Raw genomic sequence first — 23,942 nt, 5'->3', positions numbered from 1 at the left:
ACTCTGCCACCCAGGATTTTTTCCCTGTGAGGGATCCCTGAAGGTCGGCAGTGGTGGGGCTCCCTGGGAGGTGGCAGAGGATGCTCTGTGCACGTGGGGTGATGGGTTTGCCCTCACCTTCAGACGAAGCTGGAGCTGCACAGAGGTGACAAGGCAGCCTCTCCCCTCACCCTGTGCTGGCATGAGGCGCTGCCTGGAAAGTGAGGCTGGAGTGGGAAAAGTACCCGCACCTTTTAATTTTCAGCTCAACCCCTACTGACCACTGTATTTTGATTAGAGCTCTGCTTCCTTTTCATCTCGGTGCTCTGGCGGGTGACAACTGCCACAGCCTCGTGTGCACGGCGCAATAGTTTATCACCGAAGGCCAGCGGCTCTATGAATTCAGAGCCAGCGCGGAACAAATCACGCTGTCACTAACGTCAAACTTGTTAACCTGATCTTTGGTGGATCACTAGTGTCAACATTGCATGGGACATACATTATCGGGCCCAAGGACTTAGGGAGATGCGTTTGTCAGGCTGCTCTGTCACAGTCTCACTCTTGACCTTCGCAAAGTAACTTTCAAGGGTACACTGCTTTCCTCTTGACAGGAGTGGCTGTTCCCAGGAGTGTGTCACCCCATGGGCACTGGCTGGGACAGGGCTGTGGGGTCAGCTGGGTCACCTCCCTGCAGCGGCACAGTCAGTCCAGCAGTGGGTGAAAGATCTGCTGGGATGGTCCTGTGGGGCCTTTTCCAGATTTGGGGAAGGTTCTCCATTGATGTCCACCCTGCTCATGTCTATTCCATGAGCTTCTCCCCATCCTGTCACCAACTGCTTCCACATCTCTCCTCATCCCTTACCCAGTCACTGTCCTTTTGGAGTTCATACCTGAAAACCAGAGTTCTGAGTGGAGCAGACTGGTGGATCTCCATTGTCTGGTCATCACAAGTCTCTCACATCTCAGTTTCTCCAAGTGCAGATGCATTTGATAGGATTGGTCACTGCTGCAGGGGTCAGATGAAGAATGGTTCACCATGGCTGGGCTTGTAAGAGCATAGAGAGGAGGTGTGTGCTGTGGGTAAGCTCCTGTCCAAGCCTCTGGGGTCAGTTGGGTTTTGCAGTACCTTTATTGGGGTGGTGGATCCCCTCCCTGCAGCCTGCCATGAGTAGGACGGGAGCGGTGCCACGGGTGGGTGCTGGGAGGCCAGCAGGTTGGGGCTGTGCTGGAGAGGATGGCTCACGGCTGGGGGGACCCTGAGGCGAGTGCTGGGTCTGTGCTCCACATCACTGTCCTCGTGGGCCGACCCTGCTAATCAGCTGTGAAAGAGAGAGAGAAAGCTGGAGAGAAATCTTTCTCTCTGCTAACCTCATCACAATAAAGATTCCTATAAAGAGCTCTTATCCTTGAAGAAAATGAGGCACATAAGCAGGAATAGTAAACAAAAGGCTGTCATTTTGACCCAGGAGTGCTTCATGTTGTTGGCAACTGCCAAGAGGAAACATAAAGAGAGGCTGCATCCAAGTCCCAATTATGCAGAACTATGTGACTGATATTTCAATGAGTCCCCCCGGGAGGAGACCACCAGTGCTTCCCCGTGCTGCCTGCACAGCATCTGCACCCGCCACCATGGCCAGGCCGCCCGCGCCCCGAGCGAAGGCGTGTGTGGCATCGGAAGAATGCGGGGGACAAGGTAATGTCAATGGGAACGCTATCGCCAAAGTCCTCGCCGCGCGCGCATTATCGGCGCGGGCCCTGGAGTCAGGGACTGCGGGCAGGCAGCGGCGTTTGGCGAACAGTAGTGCTGGCCACACCTGCTGCAGGCACGCTCCGGGAACGTGGCGCAGGCAGGAGGGCTGCCCCACGCCGATAAGCTGAGTGGATGGAGATAAAATCCGAGCAGGAGATATGCTTTGCTGAGCATCAAGGCTAAGCACCAGCAAGGAGCCAAAGCATACTGCGGCCCACAGCGGGTGGTGTGGATTTGTGGGCTCCGGCTGCACCGTGGCCATGAGGAAAGGAGATGGAGCAGAGCAGTCTCCAACCCAACAGCCAGAGCTCTGGTGACAGATGTGCCAGTGCCTGAGCCCATCGAGGGCACAGAGCTGTGCTGCTCCCTTGGCCAGGACAGCACTGCATCAGGGCAGCAGCTTTGGGGCCTGTCCCCAGCCCTGAACATCCCCTCCCCAGCACATCCTGTGCTGCTGGAAGCCAGACCCACCTCATCCTTCCCCCCTAGGTGCTGTGGCCTCCAAAATGTCACCTGTCTGTACCTCCTCCCTGTCCCCAGGGACCCCTGAGGCTGCCTGCAGCCGGCCGTACCCGGTGCCTGTGCGGCCACGCCAGCGTGGCCTTCCCAACTCCACCCTCGTGCCACCAGCCAGGCCTGCACCACGGCCCATGCACTGGCCCTGACCGTGGCCGCGCGCCCACTGCAGGAGCCAGGCCACAGCCTTGGCCAGGGCCCGCGCAGAGGAAAGTGCCCAAGGCCGGCAGGGACGTATTTACCCCCGAAAGCACCTTGCTGCAAAAATAGCAAGTGGCCGGTGTGAGGCCGGGGCTTCCCAGGGGAACAATGCCTGGCAGGAGGAAGCGGCCGCGGCCGGCCCGCAGCTCTGTCCTGCCTCGTGCGGCGCTGAGCCGCAAGCCGCTGCGTGCCGGCCCGGCAGGGACCTTGAACCTGACACAGATTTATTTTCTCTGACATTGGCATCGCGTCGGAACATCTGGCATGTGGCTGATAATTGCTGGGGATCGGGGCGGAAGCCACTCCAGGCCTGGCGCTTCTTCCAGAGCTCTGTTTTCATTAGTTTTTCTCCTCTCTTCAGCTGCAAAGCAAGGAAAAAACAAGCAGGGCTGTGCAGCCCACACTCCCACTCCTCTCCCTGCAGCACCAGGGGCTCACTGCTTCCCTCACTCTGCATGGGAATATTGCAGGGCACAACACCATCGCACCATGTCAGGGCTGTGCTGATAGAGAGGATGAGCCTTTCCCCTATCCCAGGATTGTGGGTCCTGCTATGCCACCCTGGTTATCAGCAGCTGCTTGGCCAGAGCACAGCCGTGGCACAGCCTTTGCTGGGCTGGTGTGGGGCTTGAGGCAGCCACCCCTTCGCAAGGCTGTCATCACTGTGGGATGAAGCAGAGAGAAGGACACTGTGCAAACATGTGGGGAGACACTGCGGTGATGGATGGTCAGAGCACGGGGCCAGCAGTGGGAGCAGATCCCTGCTCTGGCAGGATGGGAGGGTCTCTCATGCAGCCTCTTGCCTTGGCATTGCAGCTCCTGTGTTGCACAGGGCAGTTGGGACTTGAGTTTTGCCGGCACAGTGCCCATGGGTAGGACCGAGCATGGCAGTGGGACACGGGGAACCACACATGGCAAAAACACAGCCAAGGCTTGGCTGCCTAGGCCCAGGGGCACTGGCTTTCTGTGAGTGCTGTTCTGGCAAATGAAGAGCTGCTGGCCACAGGCTCTGTGAGCCCCAGGGACCTGGGAGTGGGGCCCTGAGCGTGGACGAGCCTCCTCCCGCCCTCCCCTGCAGAGGAGACCTCTCAGGGCTGAGGAAGCCCTGGCTGCACCCCGGTGCTGGGTGGGTGAGGTGGGCTCACGTTCCTCCCAGAGGCGACCTGCCCTGTGCCCTCGGCCCCCTCCCTCCTGCCCTGGGCCGTAAATCAGGGTGGCCGTGGGTGCTGGGGCACTCGTGCCCCCCACCTCCCTGCAGGGTCTCCCTCCTGGGGCGCCTTATCTGCTGCAGGGGTTCCACTTATCTTCGCTGTCACTTTCTAATGCTAGTTTATGGGCAGTGTTTTGTAGCTTAATTATGATGTTTTTCAGCATGGTCACGTGGCCACAGAAGCCAATAAAGCACCGAAATGGGTCCATCCTGGCTGAGCCTGGCCCCCATGGGGAGGAGATTGGCTGGTGTCCTGCCCAGGGCGGCGTGTGCGCAGCCAGAGCCCCAACACCTTCCCAAGAGACACAGGTCCCCATAAATCCCCCAGCCCACCGTGGACAGGGCAGCGGTACCCACACCCCACGGAGGCTCCTCGGGACGCAGCTCCTGGCCGGTGGCCGAGCGAGGCTCTCCCACCCGCCGGCTCCACGCGCAGCAGCCGTGCAGCCGCCTCGCGGTGAGTACGAGTCTGTGGGGGGAACCGCGGTCCCCCATCCCACCCATTTCCCAGCCACCTCCACCATTCCCTGGCATGGCGGCGGCCAAGGCCAGAGCTGGGGACGCGGCAGGGCTTGACGAGGAAGCCAGAGTTGTGCGTGGGCCTCTGCTTCCCGTCCCGTCCCCGTCAGCGGGCGTGGGGATGGCGGCTCTGCAGATCGTGGGCAGCAGAGCGAGGCTTCACCATAGCCTTGGCCCCTCGGCTCACAAATGACAGATCTGGCTGCTGAGGGGCTCTGGGAGCCCAGCTGGTAGTGCCTGGGGGTCTCCGGTCACCCAAGGGTTGTCAGTTGCCCATAGGAGCACAGGCAGCCTCCACACCCTGGAGGCATCCAGGACCCCTTGACTCCTGGAGCTGACTGAGCCTGCATCCTGTCGCCATCCCGCGCTGGCAGGGATCACAGCCTTCGGCTCCGAGTTGCTTTTGTTCCTCACAGTGTTTGCTCAGTTCTCCCCACCCAGAGCCCCTCCTGGGCTCCTCTTCCCGGATGGCAGGTCCTGCTCCATGGCTGCCTGGCAGCTCCCCCGGGAGCTCGTGGTGAGTGTGGGGGCCATGGCCGAGGGGCTCCTCCGGCGGTGGGAGCGCTCCTTCCCGGCCGAACAGCAGCTGACCTGCTGCTATTCTTAGCCCGGACTCCATTCCTGGTGGCTCTGGAGTGATGCTCCGCTGAGCCCGTTTCCTGTTTGCTGCTCTCCCTGCCAGTGCCGCTTCCTACCCGCTGCACCCATGGGCAGCTGGTGTGTGGGGTGAGAGCGTGGGACGAGCTGGGTGGGATGAGGTGTGTGGGATGTGCCCTTCAAGACAAGCCATGTGGGATCAGCCTGGCAGGATCAGCCGTACTGGGCCATCAGCCATGCCTTTCCTTCACAGGGCACTGCCAGCAGCAGCTCCAGGCACCCAGAGCCTCAGGCCCCAATGCAGCTGTGCTGGCAGCAGGCTCCTGCTATGCTGGGACAGGCTCTGCACCGGCCATGAAGGGCCCCCGACTCAGTGAGTCAGCCCTGCAGGACGGGCTCAGCTCCAGTGCCTGGCTCAGAGCTGGAGCCTCGAGCTCCCCACAGCCAAGTCCTGAGCCGCAGCGTGTGGCCTGGGAGCATCCTGATAAACGGGACATGCCAGGAGCCAGGGTGCTCCTGTGCTGGTCTGCTGCCGTCATGGAATATTTCATTAAGAAACTCTAATTATGAAGCATTGATTTGATACCTGCTGTCTGACAGGTGGACCACGACACCTTTCGGAGTGGGTGCTCGAGGTGGGGTGGCCAGTGCTAGGTCCAAACTCATCTCCTCAGTGGTGGCCCCAGAGGAGATTTCAGGAGCTGCTGCACACCGAAATGCTCCCCATGCAGCTCTCCCTGGGCTGGCAGGGGCAGCTGGTGTGGGGTAATCGTATGTTCTGACAAAGCTGGTGGTCCAGGGCTGTGTGCTGTGCAGAGCAGGCTCGTGCCCAGAAACGGTCAGTTTTGCTCCAGCCCTGAGACTCCTGGTTCTCAGCAGGTCCTGCCTCTCTCAGACCGAACACTCCAGAGAGGTTGGGGGGCTTGTTGTTCCCCACAGATGGTGCGGGGGAGCAAGGAGGGTCTCGCGCCCCTTCCCGCAGAGCGGTGCCCCTTGCCTGTCCCTGGGGGAGTCCCTGGGGGGATCCCTGATGCTGCCGAGGCCTGGCCGAGCCGCTCCCCAGCCCAGCCGCCGTGTTCCCGGTGCCCGGGCCGGCGGGTCCCTCCGCCCCCGCCCCGTCCCCGCCGCCGCGAGCCGCCCGCTCTCCCAGAGGAGGTTCCCCAGCCCCGGGGGGCTGGCCGTGAGCCCGCACCAACATGGAGATGCTCTTCCAGGCGCTATAAAGAGCTCCGGCTCCCGCACCTGCCGCTCGGTCTCCATCGCGCCCACTCCCGGTCCGCACCCAGTGCCGGGGCTGGGGTCGCCGTCCGTCCCCTTCCCATCCCGTCCCGTTGACCGCGGCTCGTCCCGTAGCAGGGCCGCTGGAGGGGATGGACTATTCCTATGATGAGGACCTGGACGAGCTCTGTCCGGTCTGCGGGGACAAGGTCTCCGGGTACCACTACGGGCTGCTCACCTGCGAGAGCTGCAAGGTAGGATCGGCCGGGGCGCGCGGGGTCGGGGCTGCGGAGCCGGGGCTGTGCGGGGCTGTGCGGGGCTGAGGAAACGCAGCTGGGGCCGTGCGGGGCCGGGGAAGCGGGGCCGGGGCTCTGCGTGACCGGCGCTTTGCGGGGCCGGGGCTGTGCGGGGAGCGCTGCACGGGGAAGAGGGGTCCGGGACTGTGTGGGGAGCGGGGAGGGGGCTCTGCAGGGGCCGGGGCAGCGGGACCGGCCGCGGGGCTTCTCTCGCCCGTTTTCGTTAGTGGCGGATTCGCGCCCGGCGGTGGGAGGGGAGCGCGGCCGCGACGGGAGCCCCCAGCGCGGCGGGAGCCTCTGCCGAAGGCGGGTGGAGGGGACGGGCTGCCGGTGCCGGGATGCCGGTGTGGGTGCCCACCGCATCGCCGCTGCCTCAGGGCTTCTTCAAGCGCACGGTGCAGAACAACAAGCACTACACCTGCACCGAGAGCCAGAGCTGCAAGATCGACAAGACCCAGCGCAAGCGCTGCCCCTACTGCCGCTTCCAGAAGTGCCTCACCGTGGGGATGCGCCTGGAAGGTAGGGACGGCCCGGGCACGGCACGGCGGGGCGGGGGGGCGGCGGCGGGACCGGGGACTTTGTGGGGACTGTGCAGGGACTGTGCAGTTGCCGGGACCGGTCGCGCTGTCCCCGCCGCCGCCACCTCCCCGGGGCGATCAGTCGCGCCGCCGCTTCGATTCCGTTTTGCCCTCCCAAGTTAAGAAAAAAATCGTTTTTTCGCGTCGTCTCCTTCTTTTCCTTGTTTCATTTTGTTTGTTTCCCCGGGGTTTCTGCTGCTACGGCTTCAACTTTCCAGGATTTTTTTTTTTTCTGGCAGGAAGGTTGGGAAATAGCAAATAAATTATTGTTTTCCTTAAGCACATAATTCCAGAAGCGGAGACTTAAGGAAAACGTTGAAAATATATGGGGATCGCAATAAAACTGCCGCAGACCCACCACGAATTATATTTTCCTCTCGGTGACATTTAGTTTAACGGATTTCTGACCCCCAGAGGGGGCGATTCGAGCGCCACAGCCTCTCTCCTGCCGGCGCAGAGGATCCCGACATCAGAGTCGGGCCCCGACAGCCCGTGTTGCCGCGTGTTACGGGTTCCACAATGCTCAGCATCCGGCAACGAGATATATTTGGGGGACAGGTCGTTGGCGCGGGATGGCAGAGCAAAGGCAGAGGCAGAAGGAGCCCCCCACTCCAGAGTCAGCCGCCCCCTCCCCACTTCGCTCTTGAAATCGTTTGCGTTTTGCAGCGGGTGGAAGTGGGCTGCGTCCTCCCTCCCGACCCTGGCCGGGCTGAGCCTCTCGGCTGCCGGGCTGAGCCTCTCGGCTGCCGGGCTCGCTGCTCGGGACACAGCGCGGTTAATCGGGAAGTCCTTCATGTTCTGGCAGGGCGGCCGCTCGCTCCGGGAGCGGGGTGGGAGCCTGCGAGCAGAAGCGCAGGAGTAAGACACAACATCGAGCTGCGCGTTCAACCCCTGCAAACTCCCGGCGTGGGCTGGCTTCCAAAACAGATCCCAGTTCCACTCTCCTCCCTGGGCTGGAGTTACTGGTGCCCTAAATCCCTCGGTGCATGCTCTGGCAGTTTTGATCGATGTCGCAAGGGGATTTGGGTGCTGGGCAGGGGCTGGGGACCCTACGACAGATAGGCAGGGTGCCTGGGAGGAAAAGGCACGGTCTCAATTTGTCCCTTTCCAGCAGTTTTTGTCGTGTTCGCCGTGGAGGTGCTTTGGTCCCAGAGCTGTCCCAACAGCCTTTTCTTGCGTATTTTCTTGCTGTTGGTTCCTTAGCAGAGCTGGGCAGACAAGGCAATTACCCAAACAAGGGTGATATTTCCATGGAACCATCTCTTTTGTGGTAAAAAACACAGCTCCTAGTATTTTTGGGCATCTGAGGTGATGCTTTGGAGGCGAGTCTACAGGTCCACACAACAAGAGCAACCCTGAGGTGATCGATTTTGGGAACACACTGTTGACACAGGCCCCCCTCAAAGTGCCTGAAGGGAGGTGGCAGCAAAACTTGCCCAGGGAGAGAAGCACAGCCCTGGCCCAATGCTGCCCACAGCCCTAGGCACCCTGCGGCACTACCCATGGCACCCTTCATGGCCTTGCCCAGGCAAAGAGAGGTGGCCAAAGGGACGCAGAGCCTGGCCAGCAGCCTGCCCTAGCCAGGGCTCTGCACTGGGATGGGAGCAGGCAAGGCAGTGGGAGTCAGAAGCGGGGCTGCAGGGTGCTGGAGATCCCTCCTGCCACCATGTGGGTGTGTGGCTCGGGGGTCACCTGCAGATGGTTTTGGAAGAGTTGATGGGGGTGCAGGTGCTTCCTGGGTGGCTCCACTTGGGCCCCCTTGCCCTGGAGGCCAGGGTGCATCATTTGCTTCTCAGCTGTCAGCTGGGACACAGCAAATGGCAAGTTCTTCCCTATCCCAAGTGTAGCACAAATGGCGGAAAAGCAGAGCAGGAGGGAATTAAAAGGCCTCTTCTCCCTTTGTGTTCTTGCTGGGAGAGGGGAGGAGGTGTATGCAGTTGCCTCTGGAGGGTTTGTGAGACCGAACTGTGAGCACCTCTCGCTGTGTGTGGGAGTACAGGCAGCACTAGGGGGGGTCCCTGCCTGTGCATGCTTGCCCAGGGTCACAGGGGTTTGCTTTGGGATGCAGTCATCACTGAGCCCGACCTCGGGCAGTGGTGGGAACATGTCACTTCGAGGGGGTGTGAGATTCGGTTTTCCGTGTGCTCTGGGATGTGTGGCCAGGGCTGCCAGACCTGCCTGTGCCAGCTCGGGCTCCCAGCCTGCCTGCCTGTGCGGGACCTCGGCTGGGGTGTGCACACGTGCTGAGTGTGGCCACCTCCCTTGTACCCGAGTCAGGAACTGCCCCGGGACCGCTCTCTGCTGCCCGGAGAGGTGTGGGCCGGCTCTCAGGAGCGGGGGCCACAGCACCCCTCTCTTCAGAGGCTGCCGCTGGCAGCCCGCTCCCATCGAGATGCTGTTTTCATGAATAAAGAATGAGGGAGGAAGCCAGGGCGGCTCTCCTGGGAGCACATTCCTGCTCGTCCTGGAAATGCTGCTGCTCCCGGCCACGCTCCCGCCTTTCCAGCCTGCCTTGGGAGCGTTGGGGAGGTGCTCCAGCTCTCCGGGGGGGGGGGGGGGGGGGGCTGGCTGTGTGCCCCAGGATAAGTAGGCAAAAGAAAGGCAGAGGTAACAGCTGAGACGCAAAGCAAGACCCTCTGGCTGTCAGCAGGAGCACAAACTAGCAGACGGGTTTTGCCTTTGATGCTCGCTGCAGTCAGTTCTCTCTGGCGCTCTCCTCCGTGCCTGTGCGCTGCCGTCCAGCCCCCAGCTCCTGCCTTCCAGCGATCTGAGGCTCTTCCAAGGGGATGCCAGGGCAGCAGCCCCCCGGAGCACAGCAGGGCTCCTGCTGCAGAGAAGCACCTACTCCCTTGCGTGCTGGCAGATCCTAGGGGCTTTTTTGGTTTGGTGGGAACATCTGCTCTGCTGCAGCCGTCAGAGGGGCTCTGCCAGCGGGATGCTCCGGCAGAGCCCTCACCGAGGCTGGCACCCCCAGGGCTGGCAGCCTCCTGCCTGAGGCCAGTGGGGTGAAGTGCACCCGCCGGGACCTGCCAGCCGTGCTGCCCGACAAAGGGGCAGAGATTCGCAGAGAGTTAGCATGTGCAGCCTGGGGGGAGGGAACCAGGGTCCCGAGGGGGCTGTGCGGTCCCAGGCTCTGCAGAAACAAGGAAATCCCAGGGCTGGTCCAGTGACAGGGGTTGTTAAAACTAAAGTGGGTGTCAAACCCCCTTCTCAGATCAGGCTTTAAGGGCTGTCCCCTCAACCCATGGGGAATGAAAGCTGCTTTATCCCCCAGCTTGTTTTGTAATGAAAGCCGAATGTCTCTTCTTTCCTGCAATCCCCAGAGGCTCTGACGGTGACACTGGCTGGGCTGGGAGTGACACAACCTGCTGTCAGCTTTCTGGGAAGGTCTCCCCAGTACCCCACAAACCCTTTTTGCCACTAAGTCATGTCCCCCAGCGTTTACTCTGTGCCCTGTGGAAGCCCTAGTCTCTCTCCATGTGGATTCACTGTAGTCTCTGCCCTCTCTCTGTCTCCAGCTGTCCGTGCAGACCGGATGCGTGGAGGGAGGAACAAATTTGGACCCATGTACAAGCGGGACCGTGCCTTAAAGCAGCAGAAGAAAGCTCTGATCCGTGCCAATGGCTTCAAGCTGGAGACCGTGCCTCAAATCATGTCCCCTGTGCAGAGTGACTACAGCCTATCCTCCACCATCCACAGCATCCATGCCATGTCCAAGACCCTGCCGCCCAACCCGGCCGCCCTGACGCCCGTGGATTACGAGCGCAGCCCCTACGGGACGCCCTCCCTGGGAATGACTGTGCCCGGCCACGCGCCGCTGCCCGGCTACCACTACCCCTCCTTCCCCAACCGCGCCATCAAGTCCGAGTACCCTGACCACTACACAAATGCCCATGAGGCTGTGCCTGCTTACATGTACCCAGAGACCTACCCCAGCAGCTCCCCCCCTGACATCCCTGAGGTCATCCTGAAGCTGCTGCAGCTAGAGCCTGACGAGGCCCAGGTGAAGGCACGGATACTGTCCTGCCTGCAGCAAGAGCAGGGCAAAGGCCGGCACGAGAAGCTCAGCACCTTCGGCCTCATGTGCAAGATGGCTGACCAAACCCTCTTCTCCATTGTGGAGTGGGCACGGAGCTGCATCTTCTTCAAGGAGCTGGAGGTAGGACCTGTGGGGATGGATGCTGCTCTGGGGGGACAATGGGAGGTGGGCAGGATCGAGGCTGCTGTGATGTGAGGTCAGGATGTGGCTGTGGGCAGGATTGAGGGTGAATTATTGTGAGGACAGGGCAACACCCATGGGCACAAGCCCGGGGCCATCACTGCAGATCTGTTGACACATCCCAGTCCTGCTCCCAGCTCCCTGCACGGCAGAGCTGGAGCTGCTGGGCCCAGCCACGATGCCGGAGCGATTCCCACTGTCATGTGGGGCTAATGATTTCAGATTCATCACGGCGGGGGCAGGTGTTGAGGCAATCGCCGGCAGAGTGACTGTGGTGTCAAGCTCAAGATATAATTGAAAAATGTAACGTTGAGGAATTATAGTTGAGACAATTCTCTCCTCTGCCTTTAGGAGGAAAATCGATGTGGTCAGGTGGGTCCTATTAGTGCCGGGCAGCCGGGGCAGGGCTGGCTGGGGCAGGGGACACCCCGAGCCTGGCTCCACAGCCATGCCTGCTGCCAGCAGCCCATGAGTGTGCCCAGCTGGGGGATGTGGAGCTGACCTCCATCCTGCCAGGACATTCCCTCTAGCAAATGCACCAGAACATTTACTGGGGCCATGGGAGGGACAGCAGGGCTGGGGCACCTTCTGCCATCCTGCACACCTTGCTGAGCTTTCAGAAATTTTCCATTCATGTCCTGGGCTGACCTAAGATCCCAAACTGGCACAAAAATGGGAGAGAAAATTCTGCAACATGGCCAAAACTCAGTGAGCAACGTCCTGGGGCAGCTGTGAGACTCAGGTGCTTTGTTGTGTTTCCAGCATGAGGTTGTGCTGTCTGGCTCTGGCCAAAATCACCTTTTTCCAGTGGGACTGTGCTGTAGGACAGGACCAGGCTCTTCCCTGTGCCATGGGGCTGAGTGTGGCTGAGCCTCATGGCTCAAAATAGCCCCCGTCTGCCAGAACAGTGTCAGGAAATGGCATTGTGGGGGTGGGTTGGGCTTGTTTCAATCATATCAGTGTCCAGCCTGGATTTTGGGAACAGGGTGGTTGTTGTTTGGCAGGAGATATTGTAAACAGTGTAAATTCAGTTCCCAGCTGTATAGCTGTGTAGCCTTGTAACTCCATTGTCAGCCTGATTGCGCCACCAAAATAGGCTGTTCCTGTGTGAATCGGTGTTGGCGGGTTCTCCTCCTGCCGTGGGACTCTGAGGGGATGGCAGTGCCACAGGCCTCACCTGGGCAGAGCTACCAGCATCCTGTTGGGAGCAGGGCATGTGCCCTGCCATGCTCAGGACACGGGGTTCAGTGCTCAGCGGGTGCCCACATCCATCCCTGCCGTCCTGAAGCCTCATGCTTTTTGCCTTCACCCATACGGTGATTGTGGGGTGTGTTCCCAGCACCTTGCAGGGCCGGGGACTGCAGGACACCACAGCCTACCTTGGCTCCAGGGGCAGAGGGAGAATGCGGCATCGCCATCCTTGGCTCCCCCCTGTGCGCAGACCCTCAGGCAGCTCCGAGCCCCAGCGCAGAGCGGAGGTTCCTGGTGTCCCCAGTGTCCCCACAGGCGGTGCTGGGGCTGCCCCCTGTCCACCTGGCACAGCGCATCCTGCCTGGCCAGGGCGGTGGCTTTTCCTCAGGAATGGGAGAGCAGCCAGTGGGAAGCAGGAGTAGGTCTGAGATCTTGAATCCCCTTTCCTGCTCCTGCCTGGCACATAAAAGCAAATGGCTTCTGGGGCGGTAAATGAACTCCTGCTAGCGCAGGGTTTATGGCTCTGCCCTAAAGCCAGCGTGAAGGAACATCACAATCTCTGAGATCGATGGCACCAGCAGTCCCCGCTGCATGCTCAGGGTTCCTCAGGGCAGGGATGCCAGCAGCCCTCTCCATACCCTGGGAAGGTCTGTGTGAAGGGGACAGTCCCCAGCCCCAGCAGGGAAGGGCTGTTGGCTGAGGCCAGAGTGGGGATCCAGGCTGTGTGGGGACAGCTGGGACAGCACTGTGCTGGGACAGCTCTCCAGGGCATCCTGCCAGGCTGGCACTACTCGGGGAGGAGGTGCAGGCAGGTGAGAAGGGGAGGTGTGGGCAGATTGCCCCATCATGGCTTGCCCTGCCTGAGCCCTCCCAGCACCCCTATGCTCCTTCCACAGGGCTGTTTGCAGAGACCTGGCTTCTCCCTGGGGCCTCAGAGGGAGCCTGGAGACAAAGGAGCAAATCCTCAGGGACATGGGGAACTGCTGGCTCACGCCTGGTTAGGACAAGCCTTTGGTCCCTGCCTGCGGAGAGTGGGAGCAGTTTCCCCTGGAGCTGACCAGTCTTGTTCCCATTCCCATTCCCACCCTAGCAACCTGGTGAGGGCCAGACTGTCTCCAACACCCCTGGCGCGGTGGCTGGGCTGGGGGACATTGGGAAGAGCCCCCCTGGCTCCACCACTGTGCCCGGGGAAGGAGGGGGGCCAGGGGCTAATGGCCTCTTGACATCGACTCACACGCCACGTCCGCCCGCAGGCGCGGGGCAGTCAGATTGAAAACAGATTTAACTTCCCAGATATATCGTTTCATTTAAGGGCCAGTAATTCTGTCAGTCTGCCACTGACAAACGAGGGTCCCCATGCCAATCCGCCGGGAGACTGATGTCGCGGCGTTCATCTCGTGTCACCAGGAGGAGAATTACGGACTGCGCTGGCCTTCGGAGGCAAGACTAATAACGCTGCACGGCAGAGGGGGATTTGGGGGCCCGCTTGTTTATCGAGGGCCGGCCAGGCAGCCGCGGCGCGAGGCCGCGCGGGCGGAGGTGGAAGAGGTCAGCGCTGACGCCCATAAATACGAACTTTAACTGAGTCTAGATGAGATGTGTCAGGACTGAGGGAAGATTTGCAGCATCTTTTCAGGAAGAAAAATATGGGCCGGGGGTGAAATATATTTTGTTGGGTCGTGAGTCTCAGGCAACTTTGTCCTTTCAGATGTAATTTTTTTATATGTATATGGAGAGAGACAGAGAGAGGGATGTGCACACGCGTGCGCTTGCACACTCACATTGTGTCTGGTTTTGGCGTGCTTTATACACACATGCCTTGCACAACCTGGTTTATATAGGTGTCACTGCCATACCTACATATCAATATCGTGTACACAGGGTTGCAGTGACCTTTAGATTGGGATGAGCAGCCAGGAATGTTAAACAAATTGCCACGGTTTCAGCCCGAAGGCCAGGCTGGGCTGGGTGTGCAGCGGGTCCCTGCGCCGCTGGAGGGGCACAGCGCAGCCGCAGGGTGGTGGGATGATGCCAGCCCCCTCCTCAGCCCCTTTGTGCCCACGGGCTGGGGCAAGCCACCCTCCCACCCACAGACAAGCTCCAGCGATGGGGGGGATGCTGAGGGCAGCACCATTCCCATGGACCCAGGGATCCCTGTGCTCACTGGGTCTGTCTGCTGGGCTGCTCTCCCCCAGTCGTGCTTAGAGATCTCAGAGCCACGACAAAGCCTGTTTGCAGTCAGTTGCTTCTCTGCCTTTAACATGTGGGTCATCTTGACCCCATCTCCTGGCCACTGGCCAGAGCTTTTTTGGCAGATTTAAAATCTCCTTCTGGTCATGGATGCTGCAGCAATGTTTAGCATCCCATGCACTGGGGGAAATGTGACGCTTCCCTGCCTGTGGCGTCCCAGCCTGCACAGCCCTGCCTGCAGAGCCGTGGTGCCCACGCAGCCAGGGCTGCAGCAGCGGGGGAGCCAGCAGGGAGATGGGATCCTGGGCTAGCCACTCTGCTGTTGATGGTTATTTGTTTTAAGATGCACATCGTGGTGATATCTGGGCATGGCAATGGGGACCTGCACTGACCATTAACACCTTGGACGTGTGTGGGTTTTCAATTGCGGGTGGCTGGTGGACAATAATCCACTTTGGCACTTCTCAGTAGCTAAGGTGATGGGTCCTGCTGGCACTCAGTAATTGCTGGGGCTATGGCTCGGGGTGCTGATGTGTGCCATGCACAGGGGCAAATCCTGCACCTGAGATCTGGGAGGAGGATCAGAGGGCATCTGTGGGGTGGGGGCAGGCTGGGAGCATCCAAGTGCTGCTTGTGCCTGTGGCTGGGGATGGATGTCCTGGGACCAGTTCAGGGTTTCCTGCCAAAGAAGGGCTGCTGGTGGGTCTCTCTCCTTCCTAAAGTGGTGGTACCCGAGGTGGGGGATTCCCTGAACCAGCCGTGCAGGGAGCAGTGAGCACGTGCTGTCCCTGTTTAGCTTGGGCACATTTTGGGGAGCCCCAACACTCACAGGAGCTTCCTCACCTTGTACCTGTGAACCCACAGGGAAGGCTGCAGAAGATTTAAAACTACACCCACTGCAGCCCTGTGCCCAGGCAGCACCATCCCTGCCTCTGCATGCCCTGCCTCCCCTCTGGCACCACCCCAGACCTGGTCCCACAGAGAACTGCAATTTCTGTGCGTTGCAGCCCATCAGGGATTGCTCTTCCAGTGTGGGGAGGGTTTCACTGCGTGTTTTGTGAATGGGTTAAATGCTTGCTTAAAAAAAAAGATAAAAATTGCCTCTCAAAGACAGCCTGCATCAGGCCTTTGATAAAGCACTCTGTGGAAAAGCCTTGACATTAAAAGAGGAAGATCCTTTGCTTAACTTTTAACGGTGAGCGTGTGTACTGCCGCCTCGCTGGGAGGATTGATTGCCTCTGAGTGCCCCTCCATTAGCAGCCCTCTGCTCCCAGCAGGCCAGGCCAGGCGGGGTGCAGCCAGGTGACCCCAGCCCGAGCCCCCCTGCAGCAGAGCTCTAGTGCTGGAGCAGGGCTGTGCGGGCTGTCTGGGACATGGGGACACCCAGCTTGGTGCTGGGGATGACTCCGTGGACCCCAGCCAGCCCTGACCAGCCCACAGAGCCCCCAGCCCACCCCATCATTCTCCCAAGTGCATTCCCTCTGTGCCACGGCCATGTGGCTCTGGTGCACTGCGATGCTCCCCGGAAGCACCGCAGCACGGCGGAGTGTGCTGGCAAGGGAACAGCCCTGCAGCAGCCATGCAGGGTGAAATGTGCTGCTGAGGGGCTTCAGGGAGGCAGCCAAACCCCCCTCAGTGTTTGAGAGAAGCTGATTAGCAATTTTTAAAGGCAGAAAATAAGATTTCAAAATTGTCCAAGTGCTTTCTTTGGAAAAGCTGATTTTTAAAAATGGTTTTCAAGGCAAAACCTTCTGTCTCTCCCTGCTGGAGCACATCCCGCTCAGGAATGAGGCACAGGAAAGAACTTCCAAAACAACGCCCTGACTGAGCCAGAGCGGAGGCGCTCGGCACCGGCCGGGATCGCGCAGCTGGGCTGGCCCCAGCTCCCTGCTGGGGCTGGCCACTGTAACAGGCGGCCACTCGCCTTCTGGCAGGGGTCACCATGGGTGCAGAAAGTCTCCATTTTGGTTTGGTGCAGAATGAGCTTTTCCCCAGCATTTTGTTGAGCAGGTGGACAGGGGCCTCATGCTCTGCGGTGCTGGGCCATGCACCGAGGCTGCTGCACTGCTCTGGGGATGAGGGGTGAGCGCGGCCTCGGCAACCCCGCAGTGCCCACGGCCCTGCCCTGCAGGCGGCTTGGTGCCATCGGGCAGGAGCAGTGCCACAGCCCAGCCACTGTCACTGCCTTCCCACCTCATCCCATTCCCTGCACTGCCACACGGCCGGCTCTGGTCACCCACCACACTCGAGAGACAAATCCCAGTGGCTTGCAGGGAGCGCCGGCTCGGAGACCGTAAAGCTCTTTCTCATCTGGCTTCTATTCCTTTTGCAATCTCCCAGCGCAGGTTTATTGCAGCCTCTTCAGCAAAACGAGGGCATTATCCAGCCCTGTGATGCTGCATCTGTCTTCCCTCTATTAAAGGGGGAGCACAATGGGCCTGCAGATCTCGGCTGCTGGCGCTGGATTTGCTCTGCTGGGAGATTGTGGGGGCAGTACCATAATCCCAACCCTTTCCCTACAGTGTCCCTGCAGGAGAGGGGAGTCCAGGCAGGGCAGGAGTTCAGTTCTTTGTGGAAAGGAGTTGGGGTTCAGTGGAGAGGAGTGCCGAGGGAATGAAGCCAGTGACCCATGGTGGTTCTTGGCAGGTCAGTGGGGAAGGCAGCGTGCCCTGCATCCTGCCACAGCTCCAGGCCCAGGGGCCTGGCAGGGCTCTTAGTTCTTCCAAATGCAGCTGTTGGCTCTGGCAGCTCATCCTGCCAGTCACTGGTACTTCCTGCGGTCCCCAGTGCCCTGTGAGACCTTTGAGGACCCTTCCAGCCGGTGTCCTGGCTCGAGCTCCTCACAGGAACAATCCCAGGAGTTTCTCTGCGCACATGTGCACAAGTGCACGTGATCCCAAGTGCGTGTGTGGGTGCGTGGGCAGGGCTGGGCTGGCAGCTGCAGGGCACAGCGATGTCCCGTGCCCAGCGGCTCCCCCACGGCCGTGCTGCCCCCCCAAACCTGCCATCCTGGGCAGGGAGTTGAGGATGAGCACTGTCTTCTTTCACTTTAAAGTATCCAGAGAGGCTGTCTGGATACACAGGCCCTTTGTGCAGCCATCCTGTGTCCCTCCCGCAGACATTTTGTTAAAATTTGTGTGCGATTTGGGGAGGTTGTGCTTGGTGGGAGAAGACCCGTGCTGAAAAGAGCCAGCAAGTGCCACTGAAACATGCTGAGCTGCTTGGAAGCCAGCTCTGCAAAGCCACCTGCCCATCTCCTCTCCTCCAGCTCGGGGTCCCCCTTTCTGGGGTGCAGCTCCAGCTCTCCATGCTCACCCCAGGGGATCCCCCCTTCTGTGGGATGCCTGCCAGGCACAGAGTGGGTGCTGTGCAGTGCAGCACGGTGGGCGTCAACTGTGCTGCTCCCGCTCTGTTTCAGGTGGGTGACCAGATGAAGCTGCTGCAGAACTGCTGGAGTGAGCTGCTGGTGTTTGACCACATCTACCGGCAGCTGCAGCATGGCAAGGAGCACAGCGTGCTGCTGGTCACCGGCCAGGAGGTGAGAAATGGCCTCTGGGACTGTGGCGGGGCTGTGGAGAGGCAGTGGGGATGGGCAGGGGCGGCATGCGGGAATGGAGTGACTTCTTTCTTTTGTCCCAGTGTGCCCAAGTCGGCATAGGGCAGACAGGTGGTGTTGTTACACTCTGGGTCTGCTTGCGCAGAAGGTCCCATCCTGCCCCATCCTGCCACACAGCTCCTGGTTCTGGAGAATAATGTTTCTTAATGGAAAGATCAACAACCCCACCCATATTCTCAGGGGTAGGATGTGAGGAGGGGCACCTTCCCTCCCCAGGAGTGGCTTTTGGAGATGTGTTTCCTTCAATTCCAGCACCCTGTGAAGGGCCCCCCTGTCTTAAACGGTGTTCCCGTTTCACCTGTCAGTCTTTTTTTTTGACACCCCTTATTCTCAGTCGGTGCTCAGGGCTCACCCCAGCTCCTGGCCTGTGTGAGGTGCCCTGCAGCAGGTTGTGGTGGGGCTGGGGCTGCCAAAGCTGATGTCCTCCCTGTCCCTGCAGGTGGACATGTCGACCATCGCAGCCCAGGCCGGCTCCATCCTGAACACGCTGGTGCTGCGGGCGCAGGAGCTCGTCCTGCACTTGCACTCACTCCAAGTGGACCGGCACGAATTCGTCTGCCTCAAGTTCCTCATCCTCTTCAGCCTCGGTGAGTGCAGTTGGGGGGGCAGTGGGGCGAGGGGCAGCTGCTCTGGGGTCACGGCGGTGCTGCTGTGTGCGGGGTCTGGGGTGGGAGCGCGGCTGGAGGGGGCACACACAGCCCAGGGTCCGGCTGTGCGACAAAGGGGCTTCTAATGAGGAGCCAGGAGCGAGAGCTGGCACCTGCCTGTCCCCCTCTCACTCGGGGTCCAAAACGCCTCCCGCTGCGGGGCTGAGCTCTGCTCCAGCTGCAGGGGACATTGTCACCCCTTTGGCCAAGAGGAGCCTGTTTTGGTCACTCGCCCAGCACACCGGGCAGGGAAACAAGCGCTGATACGGCAGGGGGAAAACAGGCGTGTTGACAGAGGCGAGCGCGGCCGGGCCGGCCGTATCTCCCGGGATTTGCGTCAGAGGCCCCGAGCGCCGCGCTGGGCAGGGGCTCCTGCGCTCCTGATTAGGCTCAGCCCGGAGCCTGCGGTCGGGCAGAGCGCCGCGTTCGCACGCTCCCACCTCACCCAGACAAAATAACACCGGAGCCGTGGGCGCTGTTCCAGAGCCGGAAACGTCCCTGGGGTGCCAGAGCCCGCTCCTGCCCCTGGGATCCCTGTGGCAGCCGAGTGCTGGTGCTGGCACGGTGAGCCCACCACTGTCTGTGGCAGACGTGTCCCCACCGCCAGCCCTGTCCCTGTTCCAATGCCTTGCTCTGTGCTTGCACTTCTGCATCCGTAGGGTCCTGTCCAGGGACAGCGATGGGAGCTGCACCTGCAGCATCTCCTCCCTCAGCTTTCCTTTCCTCTGGAGCTGTTTAGAAATCCAGAGAAACGAGGCACGATAATTCGTTGCTCAAGCAGTGATAAGGTGTGGCACAAACAGTGCCCAGGCTGGGAAATGAAGGAGCTGGGGGAGCTCGTACCCCGAGCCAGGACCTCCTCTGGCTGCTGCCCCACGGTCTCCGTACCAGGAGGGCCAGGTCCCCCCGTGCTGCCCCAGGTCCCCCTGTGTCCCCTGGCACGGCCCAGCACAGCGAGCAGGAACAGCGTCCTTCCCGATGGCTTCCCCTGGGCAAGTGCTTTCAGGGAGGGCGGGGAATCCGATAGCTGTGTTTTCCCATACATCATTTTGCCCCAAATGCAACTTTTTCTCTCCATATTGCAGAGCTCACTTGGAGTAATTTGCGCTTCGCAGGCTCAGCTGTAGGGAACGGGATTGTGTATTATGTGCAGGATGTAATTGCCTTTAACAAGAGAATTTCCACATTTACCACTCTGCCACAGCACAGTCAAAGCCAAGCCCTGCTCACAAGAGCTGCCATTTGAGTTCTAAATAGATTTCTCTCCTGAGCAGGTAAAGAGATTTAATTAAAATTAGGGCTTCTCAAAATAGCAATATTTATGAGGACGGCACAGGTTAGCTTTGTTCTACAGAAGGGCTTAATAGAGCCTTAATGGATTGACCTATCATTCGATTTCATGACTTACATTCATGAAGCAGCTACTCTTGGGGAGGGGAGGAAGAGAGGCTTTTATAGCCCACATTCCCTTAAGCGTTTGCAATTTATCAGCAGCTTCTCCCAAACAAAAGGAGCTGTGAATAGGAAGAACACTTGAGGGCATAGAAATAATCCCAGGCATATCTGTATGTGTGATGGGAGGCTTTGTCACAGGACAGTCTTTGCAACTGCTGCAGTGTCTCTAAATGAAGTGAGTCAATGTTATTTGGACAACATTCTTTATTCCTTGCAGGAATGAAAAGATTATTCAAATATTCAATTAAACAGTGAATAGGGTCTTTCAGAGAACCAGGTGAGTTCATCGAGTAGAACTAGCTATTGTTGAGCCAACTCAGAGGATAGATTTGACATTTATCAATATAACTTCTTTTTTTTAATGACATGCACAACAACCTTATGCAGATAAAGAGATTTCATAACAACAGCCCGGGTAGCAGGAGATAATAGGAGCAAATGTGCCATCAGAGTGAAAAGGGAAGGGTGGTCTGAAACACTGCATCTTGGCACAACCTGTGCCCTTTGTGCCTGCCCCCGCAGTGCCCGTGCTGGCCATGGGCATGGCCTGAGGCTGGGGCTCCCCGGGGGCTCACAGCCCCCGGCTGTGCTGTGCCCCCGGCCACGCCTCCGCTCCCGGCTCTGACCCCCGGGGGCTCCCGGCTTTGCTGGGCTGCAGCAGCCTTGGGTGCCACAGTCCCTTCAAGGGATCCCCAAACTCCCAGCTGCCTTGGCCAGACCCTGTGCCCAGATTTCCCTGTTCCCAGCCGGTGAGTGGGAATTTGGCCTTGCATCGGGGGCTGTGGGCAGCAGAGCCAGCGGGGCTGTGACCGAGGCAGCGCTCCCGATTACCTCGTCCTGCACACTAAATCCACTTGCCCTGGAGGGACTGTGCCGGGGTTGGCAGCAAGGTCTCTGCTGGGCGGGCGTGTGGTACCATGGCTGTGTGCAGCTGTAGGTGGTGACGGGGCAGTGCCCAGCTCTGGTTCCCTAAAGCCAGCAAAATCTGCGTGCAGGAACAACTGATCCTGCCTGCACCTCGGTGCCGCTGCCTGCTGAGCTGCTTCTTACCCTGCTGGCAGCAGAGCTGGCAGCAGGATTACAGGAAGCTGCTGTGGCCCTGGCGAGGCACGGAGGATTAGGGTTTCCAGGCTGGTGAGCCTGGTTGCCACATTGGAAAGACCAGGTTTATCAGGGAATTAATTCAGCCGCTTCCTTGACCTTCAGGAATTAAAGAGGGTTGATGGCAGCGACTCCCAGTGTGTTGGCACAGCTGGCAACACCTTCTGGCTTTGCAGCTTCCTGGGTAGTGAGGGTAGGGAGACAGCAGTCCTACTGCCAGGGGGTTTGGAATCTGTCTTCAGCATCAGGGGAGACCTGGGGAGTAGGGTAGGGATGGAGAGCCCATGGCTGGGTAGTCCCCTCCTGCACTGTGTTTTCATGCATGAGGGACATTGACCCAGGACTGTGGGTCCCTCCTGGCTCACCCAGCACAGCGTGGCACGGATGGCGCAGACACGTGAGTTTGGCACCATTTCATGCCCATCCTCCCCCTTGCAGACGTGAAGTACCTGGAGAACCACACGCTGGCCAAGGATGCTCAGGAGAAGGCCAACGCGGCGCTGCTGGAGTACACGGTCTGCCACTACCCCCACTCCACGGACAAGTTTCGCCAGCTGCTGCTGTGGCTGGCGGAGGTCCGGGCGCTGAGCCTGCAGGCTGAGGAGTACCTGTACCACAAGCACCTGAGCGGGGAGGTGCCCTGCAACAACCTCCTCATCGAGATGCTGCACGCCAAGCGGACTTGAGCGGCCACCCGCACGACCCGGCAGCGCCCCAGTGCCTCCAGCAGGGGCAGGACTGGTGCCCGGGGCTGGCGGGCACCGCCTCCCCCCCTGCCTTCCTCAGTGATGCTATTTAACCTCTGCTATTGAAACGCCCCAGAAGGTTTCGTACACAGCAAGGACAGTTGAGGCTGCAGGGCCATGGCTTGACTGCCAGCCTGCCCCGCTGGCAGTGCTGACCCCCAGCTCCACTGCACACCTGGTGCCCAAACCTGTCACTTGCCAACCCAGCTCGGCAGCGCCAAGAAAGGGTAAAGCCTCTCTCGGCTTTTCTCCTATTTCTGCTCCTCTCCTGCTGCCCCCACCAGCTGTTTCTTTACTGCTGCCATCCCTCCCCAACCCTGCCCATGTCTCAGGGCCCCTCGTGCACAGGGCAGGAGATAGGGGAGGTGAACCCCCTGCAGGCTGTGGTTTTATGGTGGTTGAGGTGTCTCCGGGCACCAGGGGACACACGGAGGTGGAGGATTTCTGCAGGAACTACACAGAATGCTGGGGCTGGGCTGGAGATGTCGGGCCTATGCGGCTGTGCCAGGACCCCAAGGTGCAGATGCTGGGTCCCAATTGCTGCCAGCTCTGTGTCCTGCAGCTGCCCCAGTCAAGAGAGGACAGGCAGGGATGGACAGCTCTGAATCCTCAGCTGAGGTGCATTTTCCTAGTGCCTGCTGGTGCTGGAGGCAGCAGTTCTGGCTTTGTAGCCTGTGGCAGCCACAGTGCCCAGAGCCCAGAGCTGCCCACAGGCAGCACAGCTCTGTCCTGCCCACAGGTGTGGTGGCAGAGCAGCCAGGCAGGAGGGAGGTGCAAGCTCCAGCATGTGCCCAGGATCTTGGGGAAGCCTGGGGAGCTCTGCAGGCCCTCCCCGCATTTACCTGCCGAGTGAGCGGGTAAGGAGGAATAAGGATTGTCCTGCACATCGTGCTGGGCCTCCCAGCCCCCTCTTGCACTCTGCCGTGTCCCCAGGGGACAGCAAAGGCTGTGCAGAAGCCACAGGCAAAGAGCTCTCTGTTCCTCTCCCGTCACAGGACAGGGGCTCACAGACAGGACTGGGAGCGCTGGGGGTCGCAGCCCCCCAGACTGGGCCGTGCTGGACTCTCACTGCTGCCTTCTCTCTGTCTCAGCCGTGCTCTCCTCTCCTTTGCCCCTCCACTGGGGCCAGCACAGCCCTTGCCCCACGGACCCCCAGCTCTGGGGGTCCTGCAGCAGGGCTGGGGTTGTTCAGGCTTGTTCCCCAGGGCGGGGATGTCCTCATGCCCAGGGGACACCGCAGCTCTGCAGAGCCGGTGCCTGGAGGAGCCACAGAGGCTGCGCCCGGAGCCACGCGGTTTGTGAAGCTTGTTAGACACACAAGAGCATGTTTGTCTCGCTTTAACACGTTTGTGCATTTTCCTCCTGAAGTCTGTGGTTTGGTTTCACCTTCTTCTTTTTGTGAACTTAAAGAACTGGAGAAAATGTTTTGGGAGGTAAAAGATGTTTTATTTTCAGAAAATGAGAAGTGTCCTTAAGTGTCTCTCTCTGTCTCTCACATCCTTTCCTCCCTCTCATCCCCTTCCCCACTTCTTCCCCTTCCTTCCCAGGCAGAAGGCTACCAACTTCCTTGTCAGGAGCAAACCACTGTAATAAATTTTGCAGTTCATTTAAAATGGCAACCTTTGTCTTTTCTGACTGTCTTTCTAACCCTTGTGGTTGGTGCTTGGCACGGGGAGGGTTGGTTGTTTGTGGGTGCTCTCCTGGGGTGTCACCTGCCTTTGTGGGACCAGGACAGCTTGGCTGTGGGAGGAGGCTGCTGCTGCCTTCGATTCAGGGCACTGGGGACTCCAGATTGGTTCAAAGTGCTGCTGGGAATTGCCATAGTGGCTCTTAGAATGTTTTGCAAGTGAGCGCAGGAACAGCAGCATCTATGGGCAATTAGTGGGCAGTGCCCTGGGCCTTGCACCGTGGCC

The 23,942-nt window shown here is 59.7% G+C and overlaps 1 protein-coding gene across 2 annotated transcripts; it reads left to right on the top strand.

Annotated features, from left to right (window-relative positions):
• Window positions 1–3,897: 3,897 nt before the first annotated feature.
• Window positions 3,898–23,648, top strand: NR5A1 (nuclear receptor subfamily 5 group A member 1). Of its 2 annotated transcripts, none has more exons than XM_069031937.1 (7): window positions 3,898–4,113; window positions 6,129–6,244; window positions 6,664–6,805; window positions 10,383–11,023; window positions 17,883–18,002; window positions 18,520–18,667; window positions 21,722–23,648. In XM_069031937.1, the coding sequence occupies exons 2-7, from the start codon at window positions 6,143–6,145 to the stop codon at window positions 21,967–21,969; spliced, it is 1,401 nt and encodes a 466-aa protein (XP_068888038.1). In that variant the 5' UTR covers window positions 3,898–4,113; window positions 6,129–6,142; the 3' UTR covers window positions 21,970–23,648. The 2 variants fall into 2 exon arrangements, with proteins under 2 accessions (XP_068888038.1, XP_068888037.1); XM_069031936.1 differs by having other exon boundaries at window positions 6,126–6,244.
• The last annotated feature ends 294 nt before the right edge of the window (window positions 23,649–23,942 follow it).

The sequence above is a fragment of the Aphelocoma coerulescens genome, chromosome 17 (assembly GCF_041296385.1).
Source record: "Aphelocoma coerulescens isolate FSJ_1873_10779 chromosome 17, UR_Acoe_1.0, whole genome shotgun sequence".
NCBI classification, from domain to species: Eukaryota; Metazoa; Chordata; class Aves; order Passeriformes; family Corvidae; genus Aphelocoma; species Aphelocoma coerulescens.
The sequence above is the reverse complement of the archived record's forward strand: the minus strand, read 5'-3'. Positions and strand labels throughout refer to the sequence as shown.